Source organism: Vidua chalybeata, chromosome 3, assembly GCF_026979565.1.
Source record: "Vidua chalybeata isolate OUT-0048 chromosome 3, bVidCha1 merged haplotype, whole genome shotgun sequence".
Lineage (NCBI taxonomy): Eukaryota > Metazoa > Chordata > Aves > Passeriformes > Viduidae > Vidua > Vidua chalybeata.
The window spans coordinates 1,659,992-1,679,412 of NC_071532.1; the positions used below are offsets into that span (position 1 = coordinate 1,659,992).

The 19,421-nt window shown below is 37.9% G+C and overlaps 1 protein-coding gene across 18 annotated transcripts in view; it reads left to right on the forward strand.

Moving 5' to 3' along the window:
* Positions 1-19,421, forward strand: part of NRXN1 (neurexin 1) — a 673,696-nt gene that overhangs the window by 314,459 nt on the left and 339,816 nt on the right. For 17 of the 18 annotated variants that reach the window (XM_053937300.1, XM_053937282.1, XM_053937289.1 and 14 more), the window contains one exon: positions 14,400-14,573. In XM_053937300.1, the coding sequence (XP_053793275.1) occupies positions 14,400-14,573 (174 nt within the window). Of the gene's footprint in view, positions 1-14,399; positions 14,574-19,257; positions 19,285-19,421 lie in introns of all 18 variants that reach the window. The other variant, XM_053937286.1, reaches the window with a different exon arrangement.

A 19,421-nucleotide genomic window follows, 5' to 3' on the forward strand; every position in this document is an offset into this window, starting at 1 on the left:
CATATGTATATTTTAAAATAAGTGATAGTAATGAGTTCTATGGATGGATTTCTAAAAAACTTATTTGCATCCGAGGAAAATATTTTTTTGAAAGGATGTATAGGTATGCTTTTAAAATAATGACTACCTAAACAGGCATAAGAATATATGTTCTAGTGATGTGGAAAAGTAGTGTGTATTTTACAATTCTTTAAAAAGGCTCTTGGCAGGAAAGCTGAAATTTCATAACAGTCAAAGATATAAGATATTTCAAAAGCCAGGATGTTCAAAGTAGATATTAATATTCCATCAAGAGCTTATTCCTTGCTGAATTTTCTTTTAACTGCCTCTGAGTCACAGATAATGAGCTGACCTTGGTAATTATGCTGGATTTTGTGATATTTTACATGTTTGCCTCACTTGAAAGTGCTATTAAGATTGTAAGAAAGACTGTGAAAACAGTATCCTGATATTTCATAATCTTCAATAAGAGATTCCTCTATTTAAAAACCTGGCATTTCTGATAAAGCTTTTTGGGTGGCTCAGACTCCATTCCTAAAGTAGCATTTCAAATCTGTGCCATGCTGTTTCTCAGGTTTGCATTCTTTTAAACATCATCGATTTTTTTTTTTTTTATTGATGCAGTGTAATATTTCAATATCATTTTTGATGCTGTAGAAAAAGCATCCAGCTTGCTCCTTGACATTCTTAAGATGGCAAGTACTACTTATGCATATCTGTATGTCTTTAATATGTTTGGCTCTTTTCCTTGTAGTTAAATCAGGCATGGGCAGGAAAAAAAAACAAAACAAAACAAAACAAAAATCCTGTTGTGACCTGATAATTAACACAGCCATTAAATATTTACTTATTTATAAAATATAAACATTCTATTTATTTTTCAAACCGATTGTGGTGGGTCTTTGGTGTGCCGCGTTATTTAAGGAAATTTCCTTAAATTTAAAGTTCCTTATTTAAGGAAAGTTCCTTAAATTTAAAATTCCTTATTTAAAGAAAGTTCCTTAAATAAGTTCCTTCGGCTCAAGTTCTCTCCGTGTGCCCGCTAAAGGCACTAGAGAGCGCTGTGATCTCACCGAACGCTGCAGAATCCAGCATCCCTTTGTGTGCATTTGGAAATGCTACTTTTGCCTTCCGTTTCTGAAGTAAAGCTGTAGCCATAGCTGCCGCGTTTCCTAACCTTGAATTCCTTTGGAATTAAAAAAAAAAAAAAAAAAAAAAAAAAAAAGGATGAGGAGCATGAAAAAAGAAAAAACCGTACTGAGATTTGAAGCGAGTTAAGGTGAATTGTGTTTAGATGATTTTCTATAATTTGCCACCCAGGGAATGTGGATAGTGAAAGAATAACAAGCCTGACGTGTTCAGTGCAGGGATATATAGCAAGCAGCTCTCTGAAACTGGTCTAGCATACACAGGTCTTCTCATAATAGTATGCATCATTTTCCTTTATTGTTCTAAATGTATTATACTATATTTTTCTCAGTCAGCTTCCTATAAATATGGCACAATATATATCATGAGAATTTTGGTTGGATTTAGGAGGGGATTCAAGCTGGTACTTTTTATCCAGCAGCCTAAAAGGGAGAAAAAATTGCCTTTCATTGCTGTCTTTCCTTCCTTAGTATTTAGTAGACATTATCTACTGTAGGTGCTTCTTTTCTATTTTACGTCTGTGTTTCTTGCAATGGCACGTTTCTGTTGTGCTATAAACACTCCATATACTTTCCTGATATAAATAGTTGCAGTTAATTCATTGTCCTGTACTGTCTCAGCCTTAGCAACAAAGCCAATGCAAAATCACACTTCCTGCCCCTGGCATCACTAGTTCTGCTTAACCAGAGTTATCATTAGGTAAAATATAAATGTGTGCAGAGAGTATGAAACCTGCAGCCATTCTGCATAATTGTGGAGTTACCAGATTTCTGATTTTGAAATCCAAGCTGATCCTAGAAAAAGAAGCCCACAATATGTGGGTTTTTTGCAAATACACAGTGAATTGAGCACAAGGATAAGACACAGATTGTGTTGTTGAGCCTGCACAGCATGGAAGTTGTCTGGGAGAGCAGACAGCTGCCATAAAAGTATGGGAGAGAATTTCCAATATATGTTTCCTTTCGGGTGTAGGATTTGGCCATACAACACAGAAAGTTCATTATCACACACATCAGTTCCCTGCATAACCTCTGGTAAAATTTCAGCAGCTACCTGTGGAAGCACATATATTACATCCTGCAGCCTAATTATGGCTGTAATTAGATGGGTAAATTATAAATTGGGGACAAATAAATGGGTGAAAATAATTCTGTGTTTGGATTCCAAGAGCTGTGTTATTTTTGCTCACAGGGAAAATTAGCAAAGTGTGCTGAGGTATAGTTCTAGCAATAACCCGTAAAGATAAATGAGTCTGAACAGCAAAAGCAGTGCAACTCAAGCCTGCCAAAACAGTTACACAGCAAATTTCCTTTCATATATTTCATGAGCAGATTCCCTGTCCTGCTCTCAGGATAGCTCAGATGGTTGACATGGCTGCAATTCAGGGCCTGAAAGAGTTGGGTGGAGGGGAATTCTTGCCTGTTGTACTTGGTGCTGTGCTCTGATGTTGTGAGGGGTCTGAGTGGCCTCAAAGGGCAGAAAAACAAGAGAAAATGACTTATTTGATGGAGTGACTACATTGGTGGACAAGGGAAAGATTACAGATGTCATTTGTCTGGACTTCTGTAAAACCTTTCACACAGTTACCCACAACATCCTTTTCCCCAAACTGGAGAGGTGGATTAAATGATGGATAAGAAAGTGGTTGGACAGTTGCATCCAGTGGTGGTCAACAACTCAAAGTCCTGATGGACAGCACTGACAAGTGATGTCCCTTGCTGGCAGTGTTATTAAATCCCTTTGTTATTGACACAGAGAGAGGGATTGAGTGCACCCTCAGCATATTTGCTGATGACACCAAGCTGGGTGGTGTGGTTGGCAGGATGCCATCCAGAGGGACCTGGACAAGCCGGAGTAGTGGAGCCACTTTGCTCTTATGAGGTTTAATAAGACCAAGGTGCTGCCCCTGGCATGGGGCAACCCTCAGTGTCAACACAGGCTGGGGGTGAGCAGGTGGAGAGCAGCCCTGCCCACGTGAGCTGGCCACGTGTGCTGGCAGCCCAGAGAGCCAAAGGTGTCCTGGGCTGCACCAGGAGCACCGTGGGCAGCAGGGCAGGGCAGGGCAGGGAGGGGATTCTGCCCCTCTGCTCGGCCCTGCTGGGATCCCACCTGGAATATTGCATCCAGCTCTGGGCTCCCAGCACGGCAAGGAGCAGGTCCAGAGGAGGAACACCAAGGTGATCCAAGGGATGGAACACCTCTGCCATGAGGAAAGGCTGAGAAAGTTGGGGTTGCTCAGTCTGGAAAGGAGAAGGCTTTGGGGTGACCTAATTTTTGGCTTCCAGTTCCCGAAGGAAGCCTGGAAGGAAACTGGAGAGGGATTTTTTTACAGGATAAGGGGGAATTGCTTCAAACTGAAAGAGTTGTTTTAGGTTAGATATTAGGAAGAAATTCTTCACTGTGAGGCTGGAGAGGCACTGGACAGGTTGCCCAGAGAAGCTGTGGATGCCCCATCCCCAGAAATGTTTAAGGCCAAGTTGGATGGGTCTCTGAGCAAACTGATCCAATGAATGGTGTCCTTGCCCATGGCAAAGGGGGTGGAAAAGAATGATCTTTAAGGTCCCTTCCAACACAAACCATTTTGTGATCTTTGCTCCTCTCTGTTGCCAAAGAAATGCTGTCTTCCTGTCTCAGACTGTGACTTTTACAATGTCTATGATTTCTCTTCTCTCTCCACATTTTTTTTTTTCTGTGTGGTATGGGAAACTGTAGTTCTGTCAGAAATTATTTTATTTTATAAGTACATCCTCAAGCACACTTTATATCCACTTACCTACTAGGGTTTAATCTTCCTCTTGCTTCTCTCCTACACATATAGGCAGTATTTTAATCCCCAGAGCTTTCACACACTTTTTTAAACAGCAGGCATAAAAATCCCTGCAAAATCCAGTCAGAATTCTTTTGGAATACCAATCAGAAAATGAAAATATTTTAGCATTTTAATTGTTTATAAATTGAAATGAGAAGCTGAGATGTTGTACTCTTACCAAACGAGAAGGTAAAGAGTGCTGCAGTTATTTTAGACTGAACAATAAGTAGTTACAAACTTTTATGAGTTGGTAGTTCCAGTTTTAAACTTTCCAGATGACAGAATATATTCACAGATATGCTGTATCCTCTAAGATGATCTGCAGTCATCCTAATCTTGATATTGGGCTAACTATATATATTTTTAGAAGGAAATCACCATTCTGAAAAAAAAAAAACCTGCACAGCTCAACATTTATGGGTTAACTTTTGCTGCCTGTGCATCATTTCATATGTCAAGACCTGCTTTTTGGAACTGACATTCATAATTTCAACTTGTCTCACTGTCATCATCTTTCATGTGGCCTTCTCAAACGTCAGTTTTAGAGCCTATTGTAAGTCATATGTTATTCCTGTGCTGTTATATCACTGCATCCTCAAAAAATGCTACACACAGCAGAATCAGCCTAATTGGATTAAAATAACCTGTCTAGATCTCTTGTCTGTTTCACTTTTATTTCTGCATCTGTTCACTGGCCCCTGGCTTCCTTTATTCTTTTGAGAGAGGGCTGCTGCTTCTATCTATGTTTGCTTTCTCACTTGCTGTTTTGTCCAATACTATGAAAACAGACTAGACTGAAGCACCTGAAAGAATAGCTATATTAATTTCTGGTATCACCAGTGGTTTTGCAAATGCACCAAATTATAGTTCTTCAATGTGCATAAAGATTTGCTTGGCAATTAATTCATCCTTGTAAACTTTGAATGCAATTAACTAAATTATCAGTAGATCTACTAAATCTACCTTCATTGATGATTTGCAATACTCCCTTAATCTATTGATATTTTGTATGCCTGTCAAAGTAGGTTATTCATGATGAGCTAAATTAGTCTTGATCATAATGAGGAATTCCTGTTTCAGCAGTGGAAATCGAAATCGTTTATATTTTATGTAATATTTCTCTCTGTTGTTTTATACTGAGGCAGTTATTATTGTTGCCTCTTTATATGATTTTTTTCTCTACATTGCAAGGTCTCCATCAACATCAGTGATCCTTGATATTTTTATCACTAGAGAAACAAAGCTTTTAGAAGCACAGCACATTGTACAAATGAGCAAGTATTAATGCTTAAATATCTCAAATAATCATGCATGAGCTAAATGTGATGACCTTGCCAGTGGGCTGTGAATTCTTCATGCAGAAATAATGTTCTGTTCCAAATACAGAGTTCCAGATACTGTCAACAGCAAATAGATCTTCCCAGTGTGACCTCTTGGAGTACACAATGGCAAATGCAGCTGTTGTCTTTCCTGAAGGAAAGCAGACTCTGTGCAGAGGGAAAACAAAGAACTTAAAACTGAGAACTCTTCTTTGGATCATCCTCTGTAACAAAGTTCTAGGAGTGGATAACAGCAGGTCATTGGACAACCTGGTCTAATGGGAATTCCTTCATCCTCCTTTTTTTCCCACTTTTTACATGCTGCTTCTAAACAATGCCGTCTACCAGGCTGTGAAAATAATTTTTATAGTGCTAAGCCTTCAGAAATTGTATCCAAATTACCAGAATTATAAGATGGGGTAAAAATTGAAAATCTATTCCACTAGTTCTAGGTTAAATAAAGGTATTCTAGAGCTTGCACTATGAAGTCAACAAGAATGCAGTAATCTGTCAGATCAGTTCATGATGAAAGGGTTTTTGTTTTCTGCCTCTTTTCCCCTGTTCTTCTCTTTTCCCCATGTGTGACTGGATAGATTTGCCTTCATTCCTACAGCTGTTTGACATGCAGGTTATTACTGCTGGTAATTGTGGAATTTCTTTCAAGTCTTTCTGGAACAAGTAAAAGTTATGTTAAGAATTATACAGGAAGCATAGATGCTCTTAAAACTTGCCAGAATCTCTGCATATTTAGTATAAACATGCATCCACTGCATCCTAGCCCCCCCACAGATACACAGAGTGAAGAAGCACATCCTAAATTTGCTTTAAAATGTGCTACTGTGAACCCTCATTGCCCCTGGTATTTTAACTGAGTGATCCTTTTTGCACAAAAGGGCAGCTCCATGGAATATCCTCAGAGTCTGAATGTGATTGTCTTGATCAAAAGAAATATCATATAAAAATTACTCTCTGCAAGCCTGCATTCAAAATGAGGATGTTTAGCATCTCAGCTGGCTGGTAGCTTTACGTGGAGCTTCCTTTAGCTCTAGCCAAAGGAAGAATTTTGCAGATCATCATCTCTGAGGTCTAGTAGGTCTGCTGGAAAGAGGAATTCCTCACTATTTTGGAAGCAAGCTCTGCTAAGAGCATGTGTTGGCTGATAAAGCAGAGAGTGAAAAAATTATAGCAGGAGGAAGGGAGATCTGAATATACTACGCCATGCAAATGCCAGCTTCGTTAAATTCTGCCTATTTTTAAGGTGTGTGCAGTCCCCAGAAGTGGTCAGAACAGGAAAGAAATGAAGGACATTTGATGTGCTTGAATGCCTCACCTCTCCACCACGGCCATCCCCCCCGTGCAGAGCAATTGGCCTAGCATTGATTATGTGGGAGATGGATTGCCACACACATTTATATGGCAATTAGATTTTATTATTTACCATTTAACACGCATCACCAGCTTTCCTCACAGTCCACTGCACAAGCAGACTGCTTTGGTTTTACATCTGTTTAATCTTTTTCAATGCCAGTGCTCTTCATCTAGTCTTGTGTGGGGGTAAAAACAAGCAGAGAGAAATAGAGTGGCTGGGGCTGTGAGGATTTTTATTGTCAGGAAAATGTTAAATGATTTTTGTGAGACTGTTTCTTGTGAGGGAAAAAATGGTTTTTGAGAAGAGAATTGTTGGGGAAAAGCTGGATTTTAATCTGGAGATGTCTTCAGATGTGAGCAGTTACTTTTTGACTATCTCCTTTTGTCTATTCAGTACTTGGACGTTTGTGTGGTTGCTGTTTCTCACACACCAGCACTTCCTATGACACAGCTTTACTTGCCTGTGAACCATGGGCACATTTGTGTAATCCCTGAGGAGCACTAAACTGAGTCAAAAATTGTCATAAGAACGAAATCTGAGCACCAAGAGGTGGCACATCCAGCTGTCCAATTAAGGGAAAGTTTCTTGGCAGAAGAATCTGTGGGACTCTGAAAAGTCTTCAGTGTAGTTCTGCGTGGTGTGATGGAATCAGGAGATTGGAGGTGGAGCAGCACCTGTATCCCCACTGTGGACTGCCATGGAAATTAGTGGCAAGTGAAAGATACTGCTCCTGGTGCACCCATCAACTGTAAATTCTTTCTGGTACCTCTTAATTCTCCTTGCCTTTTTTTTTTTCTGTCAGTGTGGACCACGAGGCAGTGCTACAGTGAAATTTTAAAAAGAACAGTAAAGTATCACTCAAAGGAAGAAATATCTTCAAAGTTCAGTTCTCTTGACAAATAATTACAATATATACTATTGTGCCAATAAGGATGCCTGAAGAAAACCTACAAAGTCAGCATTTCAGTGCTGGTGATGCCTTTTTTATTTTTTCTTTTCCTAATACATTTAATGGGGTATTCAGGCAAGATACTGAAAGCAGTGTAGAACTGGGGTGAAAAGATCAGTTTCTCTATTCCTTCCCAAAAGAGTGACTTGCTAACCTAGAAATTCTTCTTTATTTTTTTTTTCTTTGTATTTGCCTGTAAACATTTTGCCTTGCTTGGTTATCAGTATAGAGAACATGAAAGATGAAAGCCACCACCTGTCACATCATAAAACACCCTCTTGCCTGAACTATTTGAAAGGACAGATAACTCAGCAGAGCTTGGGCAAGTAAACTAGCCACCCTTTCCCTCCTTAGGTGAGAGAGGGCTTAAAAATGATAGAACACATCACTCCAATAGGAAAACTATTTGAAAATACTATTTTTCTTAAAAAAAAAAAAATAAAATCACGTCAAAACCAAAAGACATCAACCACAAATCAATACTGAAGCTACAGAATGGACTCTTTGAAGTGAGTGAGTGGACATAAAACACTGAGTTTACATTTTCATGTTTTCCCTCAAGTGGTAGACAAAATTCAGTCAAGCTTTGCTCTAGCACCAAGCAAGCCTGTGAATGCACAGCAAAGTGCATATTCTCTGCTGCAAAGGGGGTTTGAAAAGCCATATGCTGGAGCGTATGGGCTGCAGAAGCTGTGTGGATGCAGCATTTAAGCCTTTGTCAACAGTTCTTCTGTTTATTAATGGGCTATGATCACAGCAGGCTTCTTGGTTTACGAAAAAAAAACCAGCAATTATGTCTCATCAGTGTTGTTTTAAGGAGCAAACACTTTTTTTGATACGGAACGAAGAGCAAATGTTTACTCAGGCTTGATGAAGGTGAGAAAAGACTCTAGAATGACCACTCATCCAGTATTCAGGCCCAGTTCCTCTTCTAAAGTGTGTGCTGCAATTTGAAAGAAACATCTCCGCTGTTCTCTGCCTATTGCACAAAGTAAATGTGCCAAAAGGTGGGTGATTTTGTACACTGGGGAGGTGAGAAGCTCATCAAGGCCAAGCAGGCTCCCATGTTTCAGTGAATGTCAAAGACACCTGAATGCCCACCTGACATTTCCATTTGAGACAGCAGCCCTTGGTTGGCAACCTGGATGGCATCTGTTCTTTTGTCAGTGCATATTCAGCTCGTGTAGTCATTTATTTTCACAATTCAGTTGCCTTAAAAATACCATGAGTTGGGATTGTGCGGGTTGCCTTAGGATGAGTTCCACCGTGAAGTTTGTAGTGCAATTATTAAGGTACTCCAAAGTGATTTCTATTGATCTGGTAACAGCAGCTCATCTGCTTTAGGAGGGATTGGAATAAAGTGAACACTTTTTTCTTTTGAGATTAGACTTTCCCTATGGCATTTCTCAGTCTTTGCAGTCCTCCTTTGTCTTTGCCTGCCTGAGGGAAGAAGCTGTTTCATGCTTGATCATTTTGAGCTAGCATATTTGGAGAAAAGTGTGCCTGACACCTTGGTTTCACCACAGACAAATGTCCCTTTGTATTTTCACGTGTCATGTAAAGGGAATTGTGGAGATGCCTGCTGTGTTTTCAGAATCCACCACGGTATGGCAGGGCTATCCACCTCCTTCCTGGAGAACTTCCACCCTGGTACACCACAGAAGCACTCTCAGTCCTAGCCATGGCAGTGGTTTAGTACAATGTGACGTTAGAAACATGTCAAAGCAACCTCTTCCAAAATGAAAGAGAAATTAGGAGAATAGCTGAAAGTACTTTTAAAACCAGCAGCACGACAAGAGATTGGGGGAGAGAATGTCTGCTCTTGGAGACAATGATGGATTTGAAGATGCTTTTGTTCAGGCATATAAAAATATTCCAGAGATATTGTCTTTATGGATTACGAAAAAGTCAAGCCACAATTCCTTCCGGTGTTGTATTTCCTCCTTATATATATAATTTTTTTTTAGTCATACATGGGGCCATATTTGAATGAATGGTTTTCCTTTCTTGTCAGTAAAGGTGTTCAAGAAATGAACACCAGATATGTACAGAAAGCACACAGATTTAGGAGAGTAAAGAAGTCTAACCATATCCTGGCTAAACTAATTGTTGCCTGACGTCACAAATCTTCTGTACCAAACTGTTGCTGGTTTGTTAAGGGCTCCAGGTGCACCAGTCACACCTGAGCAGTATTCTTATCATCATAAACACATGGAAAAAAATTCCCTCTCTACTTATGTTTGAAGACAATGGTAGCTGTTAAATGAAGTTAATAGTTTTTGCCCACCAGCATATATCATGTAAGAATTCTCAGGGATGGAGAAAAGGAGAAAAGTCTGTGAAGTGACCTGTCAGCAATGTCACTAGTGCCAGATAATAACTCCTAATGCCTTCTGTTAGTTAGTCAGAAAATAGAACAGCACCTTCAATCTTTGTTTTACATTTCTTTGGTTTAGCATTTGCAAAGTTCTTATTTTGAAGAAATGCAGAGGCTTGGGATAAAAAAAGATGAGCTATTACAGGAGGACTTGGCATTTGTTTCACCAACAGTTGTGTGTGACTCACTGTTGTGTGGTGTTCTGCGTGCTTTTGCATAAGTGTGATTCCAATAATGAATACATTGAGAACTCGGGTTAATTTATTAGCTAGCAATTTGTTTCTGTGTTATATTTCCCTGTTATTAAAGCACAAATCAGCTCTAAGTCAGAAAAGAGATTAATAGGAATAACTGAGGATCTGCAGTACCTGCAAAAGATGCAAATTAAACCCACTAAAATCTTCTCTTTACGTGTGCTTGTGGCATAACTGAGCAGTACCATCATTGCCAAGAGCAGGTCTAGCTCTGAAAGTGAGAGTGCTGCCTTCCAGCTGATTCCTCTGGCCTGCCATGAACGTGCCAGTGAGAACATGCCTGGAGCACACTTTATTTTTATATATATTTTTTTTTTCCCTCAGAAAAACAAAGAGAGGAAACAATGCTCCCACTCAAAAAAAAAAAAAAAAAAAAAAAAAAAAAAAAAAAAAAAAAAAAAATCTGTGCACTGGCTCCTAACACAAGAAAAAAAGAGGAGAGTTGTGAGATCTGCTCTCAAAAAACTGCTTTATTTGGAGTTTTTCTAGTGATCACAAGGAAATCTTGGGTCACTCTCACCTATTTCTTTACTACCTGCAACATTGCCTATGATATTTGCTGCATATTTTCTATAAATTGGCTATTTTCCTTTATAAATTAAAGAAAATCAGGCTTAATATAAGAAGTTTTCAGCAATACATTTAAAAATCAAAGTGAACTTTGGAAGAGAACATGAACTTCAGTTCCAGAAGCTGTGGTTAACACATTTTCAGTGGGTAGCATTGTAGCATTAGTGTTGCATTTAGGCTGCAGCCAGTTTACACAGTGTCATAAGCTTGTCCTATTGATCTGATGACCTGTGGTACCTTACTCCTTGAAATAACTTGCATGTAATTCACACTTGTAAGCAGGCAGCTACACAACAAGGGATTTGTTCTGGAGTAAAATTTCCAGTAGTGAAGCTGTGCTTACATAAGAAGTGAGAATCTGTGAATTTGTATTGCACTATGCGGATTCTTCTGATCTCTTTAATAGGAAGAGGGAAAATCTTTTATCTTTTCTGAATATCTGCCATCACATGTTTGAGGTAAAATTTAATTAACAATATTTTCTGCAATCCTGTCTTGTCTGAAAGTCTAATGGATTGAGCTTTGTTGGAAACTACTTCTTCATTGAGATGCACATGAAAGTAGCATGTGATTAACTGAAATAAAAGCAACAATGGAAACATTTTGTGATGGCAGATAAGAAAAATTACAAGTGAAAAAAATCAGCTAATTTAAAACAAAAATAAAAATTTGAGTTTTAATTCCAGAATTTATCCCTTAGCAAAGTTTTATGTCTGAGAGAAAGTGCTTTTCATGCCAGCAGCAGCAAACTCAAAACACATATGGTATTAAACATTTGATATTAAATCTGGGAAGATTACCTCATAGTCATAAAAATACTTTTATATGCTTTATAAAAGGTGAAGTCTAATAGCCAGTATGGCTCCTCAGTACATATGATATGTATTTGTGTGTTAAGTGTGGACTACATGCACGTTTGAGTTTTAAAAGCAGAACTCAAAGTTATTTTGAACAACAGCAAAATTCAAATAGTACCCAGAACATCTGTAAAAATTGTATCTTTAATAGTATAAAAATTGTTTGTAAAAATTGTATCTTTAATAGTATAAAAAGATCAGTCTAATTACCAACACTCTTAAGGTACTGTAAGTAGGCTGTAGGGATGCAGCTTATTTAGACTCAATATATTGTACTTCACTGAGTGTGGTACCTAATTGGCAATGTTCCAGTGTATCTTTTCAGGAGAATTCATTCTGAGTTCCAGCTTATATGTTGGCACACTGACCTGGATTTCTGCTAGCCATCCATCATAACTGGCAGCCACTGCATGACTGTAAATAGCAATCTCAATAGGTTTGAGAGATGGATCTCAGGAATTAGCAGGGGATCAATGTGAAATGTTGTGGTTTTAAAGATGTAACTAATCACAGAATAAAAAGGGTTGCTTGGACAGTGTATTTTTAAAAAGAGGTTACACGTGTCATGTGCAATAGATCAAGTTTAACTTTTTTATCATACAAGTGATTTTCTTAATACTATTCTCTGGAATGGTCTCCCTCTTTTAAGTCTGTTGGGATCAGGGGAGATGAATTATCTCTCTATTCTGAGCTGGCAGTGACTGAAGGCACAAATCTTCAGGAAACCTGGAAAGGCTTTGCTTTCTAGATGTTCTGTCTGAGAAAATGATGAAGAACCTTTATCATGACACAAGTGTTTTAACTTTATTTTCAGTTCAGCAGATGGAAAAATGCAGGACTCTTTCTGCTGTAAATGAATTAGATCCCATTTATGGGAACAGATGGATTACCATATTTTAATCTGTTATGTTTTACATTTTACCTCAGATTTATTAGATTTACATTGTACCTCAGAGCTCTAGAGGAAAGCAAGATCTTCTTTTCCAAATTATCTATATATAATGGATAAAGTTTGAGGTGTCTTAATGTAGGATGCTGCAAAGGTCGCAAAGACTTTTGGTTGGTTTGCTTATAAATTCTATATGTTAATGAGCATTTTCCTAAGCGTGTTCCATTTCCTCTCTATTTCACTCATTCAAATCCAGTTGATTTTTAGGGATGATATGTAATGACTAAAGATTTTTCTCAGTCTTACAGACATTTATTTGTTTCAGGTTATTTCCTTGAAGGCAAACAGCACTAAATTGCATTCCTTTTCAAACAAGAATTATGCCAGGAGAAGCAGTAAAATGTGTACCTGTGATTTACACCAGTCAGAGGGAGATTAAAACTAGCCACATGGGGTGGTGGCAACTGTACATTCTGTCACTGTAAAACCTGCCTGCAAAGCTTAGCAAACACTTAGGAAAGCAGCAATTTTGCATTTGAGGTCATGCAGAAACACTCTTTGGCACTAGAGCAGCGGGTCTTGTGGCCTAGGCTCCAAAATCATCCAGACTGAGGGTTGTTCTGGAAAGCACAATGTAGATTAGAATGTATATTCAGATAAACTGCTGAAAATTTGTGCAGGCAAAAAAATAAGTCAAATTAAAATAAAAAATAAATCCAAACCCAAAAAAAATAAATCCAATGAGCATTTAATGCCTAAACAGAGACTGTGCTGTGCCTGCCTCCCTTCTCTGGCCAAGCAGCAGCCAGGCTCTTTTCTGCAGAATGTCCTCAGCAGCAGGTATGGAAAGCACCTGGTTAAACCTGCAGGTTGACACTTGAGGCACACTTAGGGAGGTTCTTATGGTTATGTTGGATTGAAAGGTGACTTTTCTGTCTGCCAGACACACCCAACACATGAAATAAATGTAGAGCCTGAATTGGTTTAAAACAAAAATCATCCTCCCCTCACTGTTGGAGAGGAAAGTTATAGTTGTGTACTTTCAAAATAAGTCTATCACAGAGCTAGGAATTACTTGAAGGGAGAAAATCCCAGGTTTTCAGTCCTGAGTAAGTTGCCTGGGGTTCATCAGAGCAAGCTGTTTGTTGTAGGTGCCTGCCATTAGAATCATTTTCGGCAGCAAAATTCCATTTGCTCAGTGTTCCTATTGCTGTTTTAAAGGCATCAAACTCCCCTTGCTCCCACATGAGTTTCTGTGGGGATAGTTGGTCATTTTTCTGTTTAACAGTGGTATCTCTAAGTTTCTCCTTTTCATGTATCCCTCAATCTTTTATTTCTTGGTGTGCTTCTGAGTGGATGATTCTGGATACACAGACTTCAGGCGGATCTCGTTGCCTTTTATCTCACTGTGCTGTGTCCACCACTGGCATGGTCTGTGGCCAGCCTCCCTGAATATTGAACAATAATATGAACAAACTACATAGCAATTATTTGAACAAAAAGATGAACTATTGTACCAGTGCTAGATGAGTTTCTAGATGGGGATTCTGTGATTTAATCCTCCTCTCTGCAGTAGGTGCAGCATGCAATAGATGCATGTTTCCTGAACACGTGAGCTGACACATGGAAAGCATGCCCAAGTACTTCTAAGAAATCAGCCATACAAATTTGAAGTCTACATTTACATTTGAAGAAATACAGTCCTGCAATGCTGTAGTATCTTACGTGTTATCAGTGTTTGCTTTCTTGTACACTTATTTCAAAGGGTACTTTTTGGACGTTATCTGTCGTTCAGCACAAAAAGGCCAGAAGATCAAGTGGGTTTTTTTGCATCTAATATTTATTTCTCCTCACCAGGTGATTTGTATATTGGAGGAGTGGCCAAAGAAATGTTTAAATCCTTGCCCAAGCTGGTGCACGCAAAGGAGGGATTCCAAGGCTGCCTTGCATCAGTTGACTTGAACGGACGGCTCCCTGACCTCATCTCAGATGCTCTCTTCTGCAATGGCCAAATAGAAAGAGGATGTGAAGGTATTAAATATGCTGATTTTGTTGTTTTTTGGTTTTTTATATACATATATACATATATACATTTTGTTTTTATATATATATATATATATATCATAGTGAAAGTACTGTGCCAATCCTGCAGGGGTTGTTTTGATATTTACACTCCATATTTCAAGAGACTATATTTTACCTGCTTCTAATTGATCTTGCTTCACCCCTTCTTACATAAAGGCTGTGTTTTTTAGTGTTATGGAGACAGGCATATGCCTGCCCTAAAGCACAGAGATTAATCTGAGAACACGAGTTAACTTCAGAATGTTAAATGTAGGTTCCCTACTTCCCAGTAGCAAGATTTTTTTTCATGTGTTTTGTTTACTACTGATGTATTTTAATTAATGATAACAACAGTAACAATTAGCTTCAGTGAAGTTCTTTATATCTTCATAACACGCAGGCATTAGTTAATGCTGAGACATTAGCTAAGTAATTCCAATTTTAAAGCAGACATTTTGAGTTGGTTAATTCAAGGCTAATTTTTGAAACTTTTTAATACCAATCTTCTATCTTCTGTATTTTTACTCATCCCTCAGATTAGTATTGATAGGAACCTTTCTATCTGAAATCAGTAACAGATAAATATGTTTTATCTCACAATATTATGTTCTTATTGACTCATCTGGTATACCATGAAATTTAAGTGAGGACAGAATTAGAAGAAGTGTATTTCTGATTCAGGAGTGTCAATCTCTAGCTATTTTTCCTGCTGTCATTTGATCCCACGTTATTTTTACTATGGTTTATGGAATAATTTGAATACATTTTCTGTCCCCGCATATCTAATTTATTCACATAATTCTGGATTTTGTGTTTATGTTCAATTTTATATGTTCTCCCTTCTCTCAAGTGCCATTCTTCTCTGGACAGAAAAAAATGTGTAAATGACATTATAAAATCTATTTCAAGTTGGAATCTTAATGACTTTGATATCAAGTTTGTTAAGTATGCAAATTGATATTGTAAAAATCCAAGGAGAGTTGGGGGTTCCTCAAGTTTTACGAGATAAATCTTCCTGGTGGATAAAGTCGTCTCCTCTTTTTTGTGCTTACAGTGCATTTGGACAGGTGGAACATTTTTGTTCTTTACCTCCTACTTTAAGTTAGCAATATAAGTTCTATTGTTAGTACACAGAAACAGACACTAAAGTACAGAAAAATAGAAGATGGGAATTTTGCATATGTCTTTCAGGAGTGCAAAAATATGTATTAGCTCGCCACTGAGTTTGGAAAATTAGATTCTGCTTTCTGAATGGTTTTAGCAATTCCATCCCTGCACAATCCTTCCAGAGAGTCAAAGTATGTCTTAATTCCATTTTGCATTTCATAGCTTCTTTTGAAATTGTGTAATTTCCTAAATGAATTTTCTGTACTTCAAAGAAATATTGCCACAGGCCTGGTGTGTGAGTTCACCCTTTAAACCACTGGCACAACTTCAGCTATCAGCGGATTTTATAAAGCTACCAACAATTTAATAAAGGCCATAAAGCTCTTGTCACCCTAGAGAGTGAGTTTTTTCCAACACCAAAATCACCTGACACAACAAACTGGTCAAACCAGATGTGCTGTCTGGCTCTCAGAGAAATGTCTCCTCAAAAGTCTTCTGCCTGCAGAAGGAAATCTTTAACAACACAGAATGAAATATCCCCTTCCAACCTTTCTGCTTAACCTTGCAAGTTATCTCTTCCATCTCACTTGTTCACTTCCAGTCCTCATGTCTGACCCATCTGTCAGTCTTTTGTTCGCAGACCATTGATTCAGATTTCCAAAAAAGTGTTCTGCCACCTAAAAGATGATTTAGGTCACTTGTGAATTCAGGTGCCTCCTAGAAAACCCTTGCATGCCTCAAGCTGCTCCTACCTCTGCTGCTGTGTCCAGCCAGGACTGTGTCCATCCTTACAGAGTGAGAGTTCTGCACCGATCTCACCCTGCCATGGGATGTGCAAGCCCTGGAGGTCGCCCAAGACTCAGGTCCAGAGAGCTCAGGACACAGCAGCAGAAGTAATTTCAGAAGTGTTAGTCACCACCACTCCCAAAGACAGCTGGTTTATGCCCAGTGTTAAGGCATCAGGTTCTGGAAAATCTGTCCTGAGAAGTGAGGCACTTGGATTTGTTGTTTTTCAGATTTATGGGACTGGATTCCCCAACTTTCAGGTGCATATCAGGGGGGGAAAAAAGCACCCCAACAAATCTTTTTCTCTCTTTTGTCAAACTGTCAAACTCTGAAGCCGCAATGTACTTCTAATTAATTTTATCTATTAGATTTTGTACTTAAAATATTTATTTTTCTCAATAATTTGACGGTCATAAGTGCATTAAACATTTTGAGCAAGACCACCCATGGGGATTGCTGTGGCAAGTTGGAAGGTTTGCCTTTTGAAGCTTCAACCACAAGCAGAGAGATATCTCTGTCATTGAACATGAAACATAATTTCCACTTGGCAGAATCCACCTTCTTGACAAATTTTCAATGACTAGAACAGATAGAAGCTAACAGCTAGAAAGATAAATATGCTAGCTGGCTCTTTGAATTGTTAATGGCAAACCCCAAAGCCAGGCTGTGTCAACAGAGTTTTCCTCCAGTCAAATTAATTTTATTTCCTTTTCCCACTTAAAATAAAGTATGATACAACCACAGTTTTTATATAGTTATAAGAAAAATGCACCGTGCATATGTGCATATAAAATATAATTTGTGTATTATATGAACTCTGTGAAAAAAATCACAATATTAACATACTTGAAGGTAATATAAGAAATTTGTTTTAATAATATATTGTAAAACGTATATGTGTCAGTTTATAATGTTTAATGTGATATATATATTGCATGTAAGCCCTCACATAGGACATATGTAAAGGAGATCACAAACTCAGTCAATTAAAAAGTCTGCAGTGAAGGCTGAATAAATTAGAATATTTAAAAATTGAATATGAAAAAGGAAAAAGTGCTAGATAAGGGTGTGTTGCAGTATTTTTACTAACTACCTTATTATTTCAATATAAATAAATATAGGAAAATATTAACTTGTCAGGGTAAATATCATAGTGTTTACCAACATTAAACAGTCATTTTCTGTTCTTTGGGGAAAAATAATCCTACTTTTGCTAAAAGAAATGCTTATATGCAATGCTTATATGCAAGCTAGTCATGATGGCAATTTTAGAATAATGACTAATATAGATAAGCCAAGAGTGCTAAGAATCAATTTAATACAAAAAAGAAAAAACCCTCACTTTTTTAGTGAGATTGTATCTATATTTTTTTTCTAAATGTGTGTTTTCACATGCACTTCCTAATGTGCCTACAGGGTCCTGTAGTTTATGTACTTTCAAATCCTTGTGACTTCTGCTCTACTTTTGCAAAGATGAGGAAATTCAACATTGCATAACTAAAGTGTAAATAAATCCATGAATATATAACATTTAAACACCTACAGATATTTTCACTTCAGCTTTGTAAAGTTTCCGAGTAGCAGAATCTGGTGAGAAAAATTTGTGTCTTGTCAGCTGCGGGATTCTGTCATTATAATCCTCTGCTCAAGAAAGGGTGATGTAATGCCCAAATGTTTCAACTTCTGCGCTCAGAACCCCAAAGAAAAAGGAAATCACTAATGTCTGCCTGCTGCAGTCAGCTATAGGTGGTGGTGGTATTTATTATTATTATTATTATTATTATTATTATTATTATTATTATTATTGCTACTACTAGTAGTAGTATTATTATTATCCTCTTAATGGGAGAAAATAGAAGTAATAATTTTGCCAAGACAGGGATGCAGTGTACCCTGCCCTCCCTCTCAGTGATGACTCTTCAGGCCCTGCTTTAGAGATTGAGCTCTGCCTCGTTTAAAGGAAGAGGCCATGGAGCTGACTTAAATCTTATTGGTATGGATTTTTTTTAAATACCAGCGAATCAAAAGAAAATCCCACACTGAGATACTTGAAGGTCTAATGGAAAAGAAGTTACGAGGACTTCTCTCTGGGGTGTGATTTTTAATTTATTTATGTAATCTTTGGAGCAGCTTTGCTCTTTTACCATCAATGACTGGCTGTTGGAATTTCAGACAGATATTGATGTGCCTCCTCCAAAACAATTTGGGACGATTTTATAATCCCAGAACCAATTTTTTTCCTTGTAGTGTCAGGAGTTAGTGTGAAATGTGTGTGAGAGCTCATAGTAAACTGTGGTTCACAGTCTGTATTTCAGTCTTCATTCACCAGCCACAGGGAAAGGCCTAGAAAAAGACAGACCACAGAGGATGATGGTGCTAATTATTCTTTAATTCAGTGTATCTGGACATGACAAAGGGCTAGTGAGGATTCAGCCATGCATTTACTCCGTTAAAGCATTCATAGCTATCCAAGGAAGAAAAAACCCCACACTTTTAATTTTCCTCCATTACATGTCATCAGCTCAATTAACCATTATATTTCTAGTAAAATACTGGCAAATTACTGCTTTCTTATTTTGGCTTGCCTGAAGATTTATGGCTATTAGCATTAATTTGTTTGCATTATATGGCATTTCTTTCTCTCTTTAACAGCAGCATGCACTTTATTCTGAATGGTTTTTTTCTGTGTTTGCTGCCATTTCAATATTGCTTACTAACATTTACTATATTTTGCTTTTTTTTTATTTTGCTGACAAAGTTGCATTGATGAAAGCTGATTTGCAAGGTAGATAGCCCTGTGTGTATTAAACAAGACTGAAACCCCCAATGCACAGTTGGATTTCTGTAATAAATGCTCTGTACATTTCAGAATTAAAGTGTGTTGTTTCGTTGCTGATTTTGCCTTTCACACCTCTAAAACAA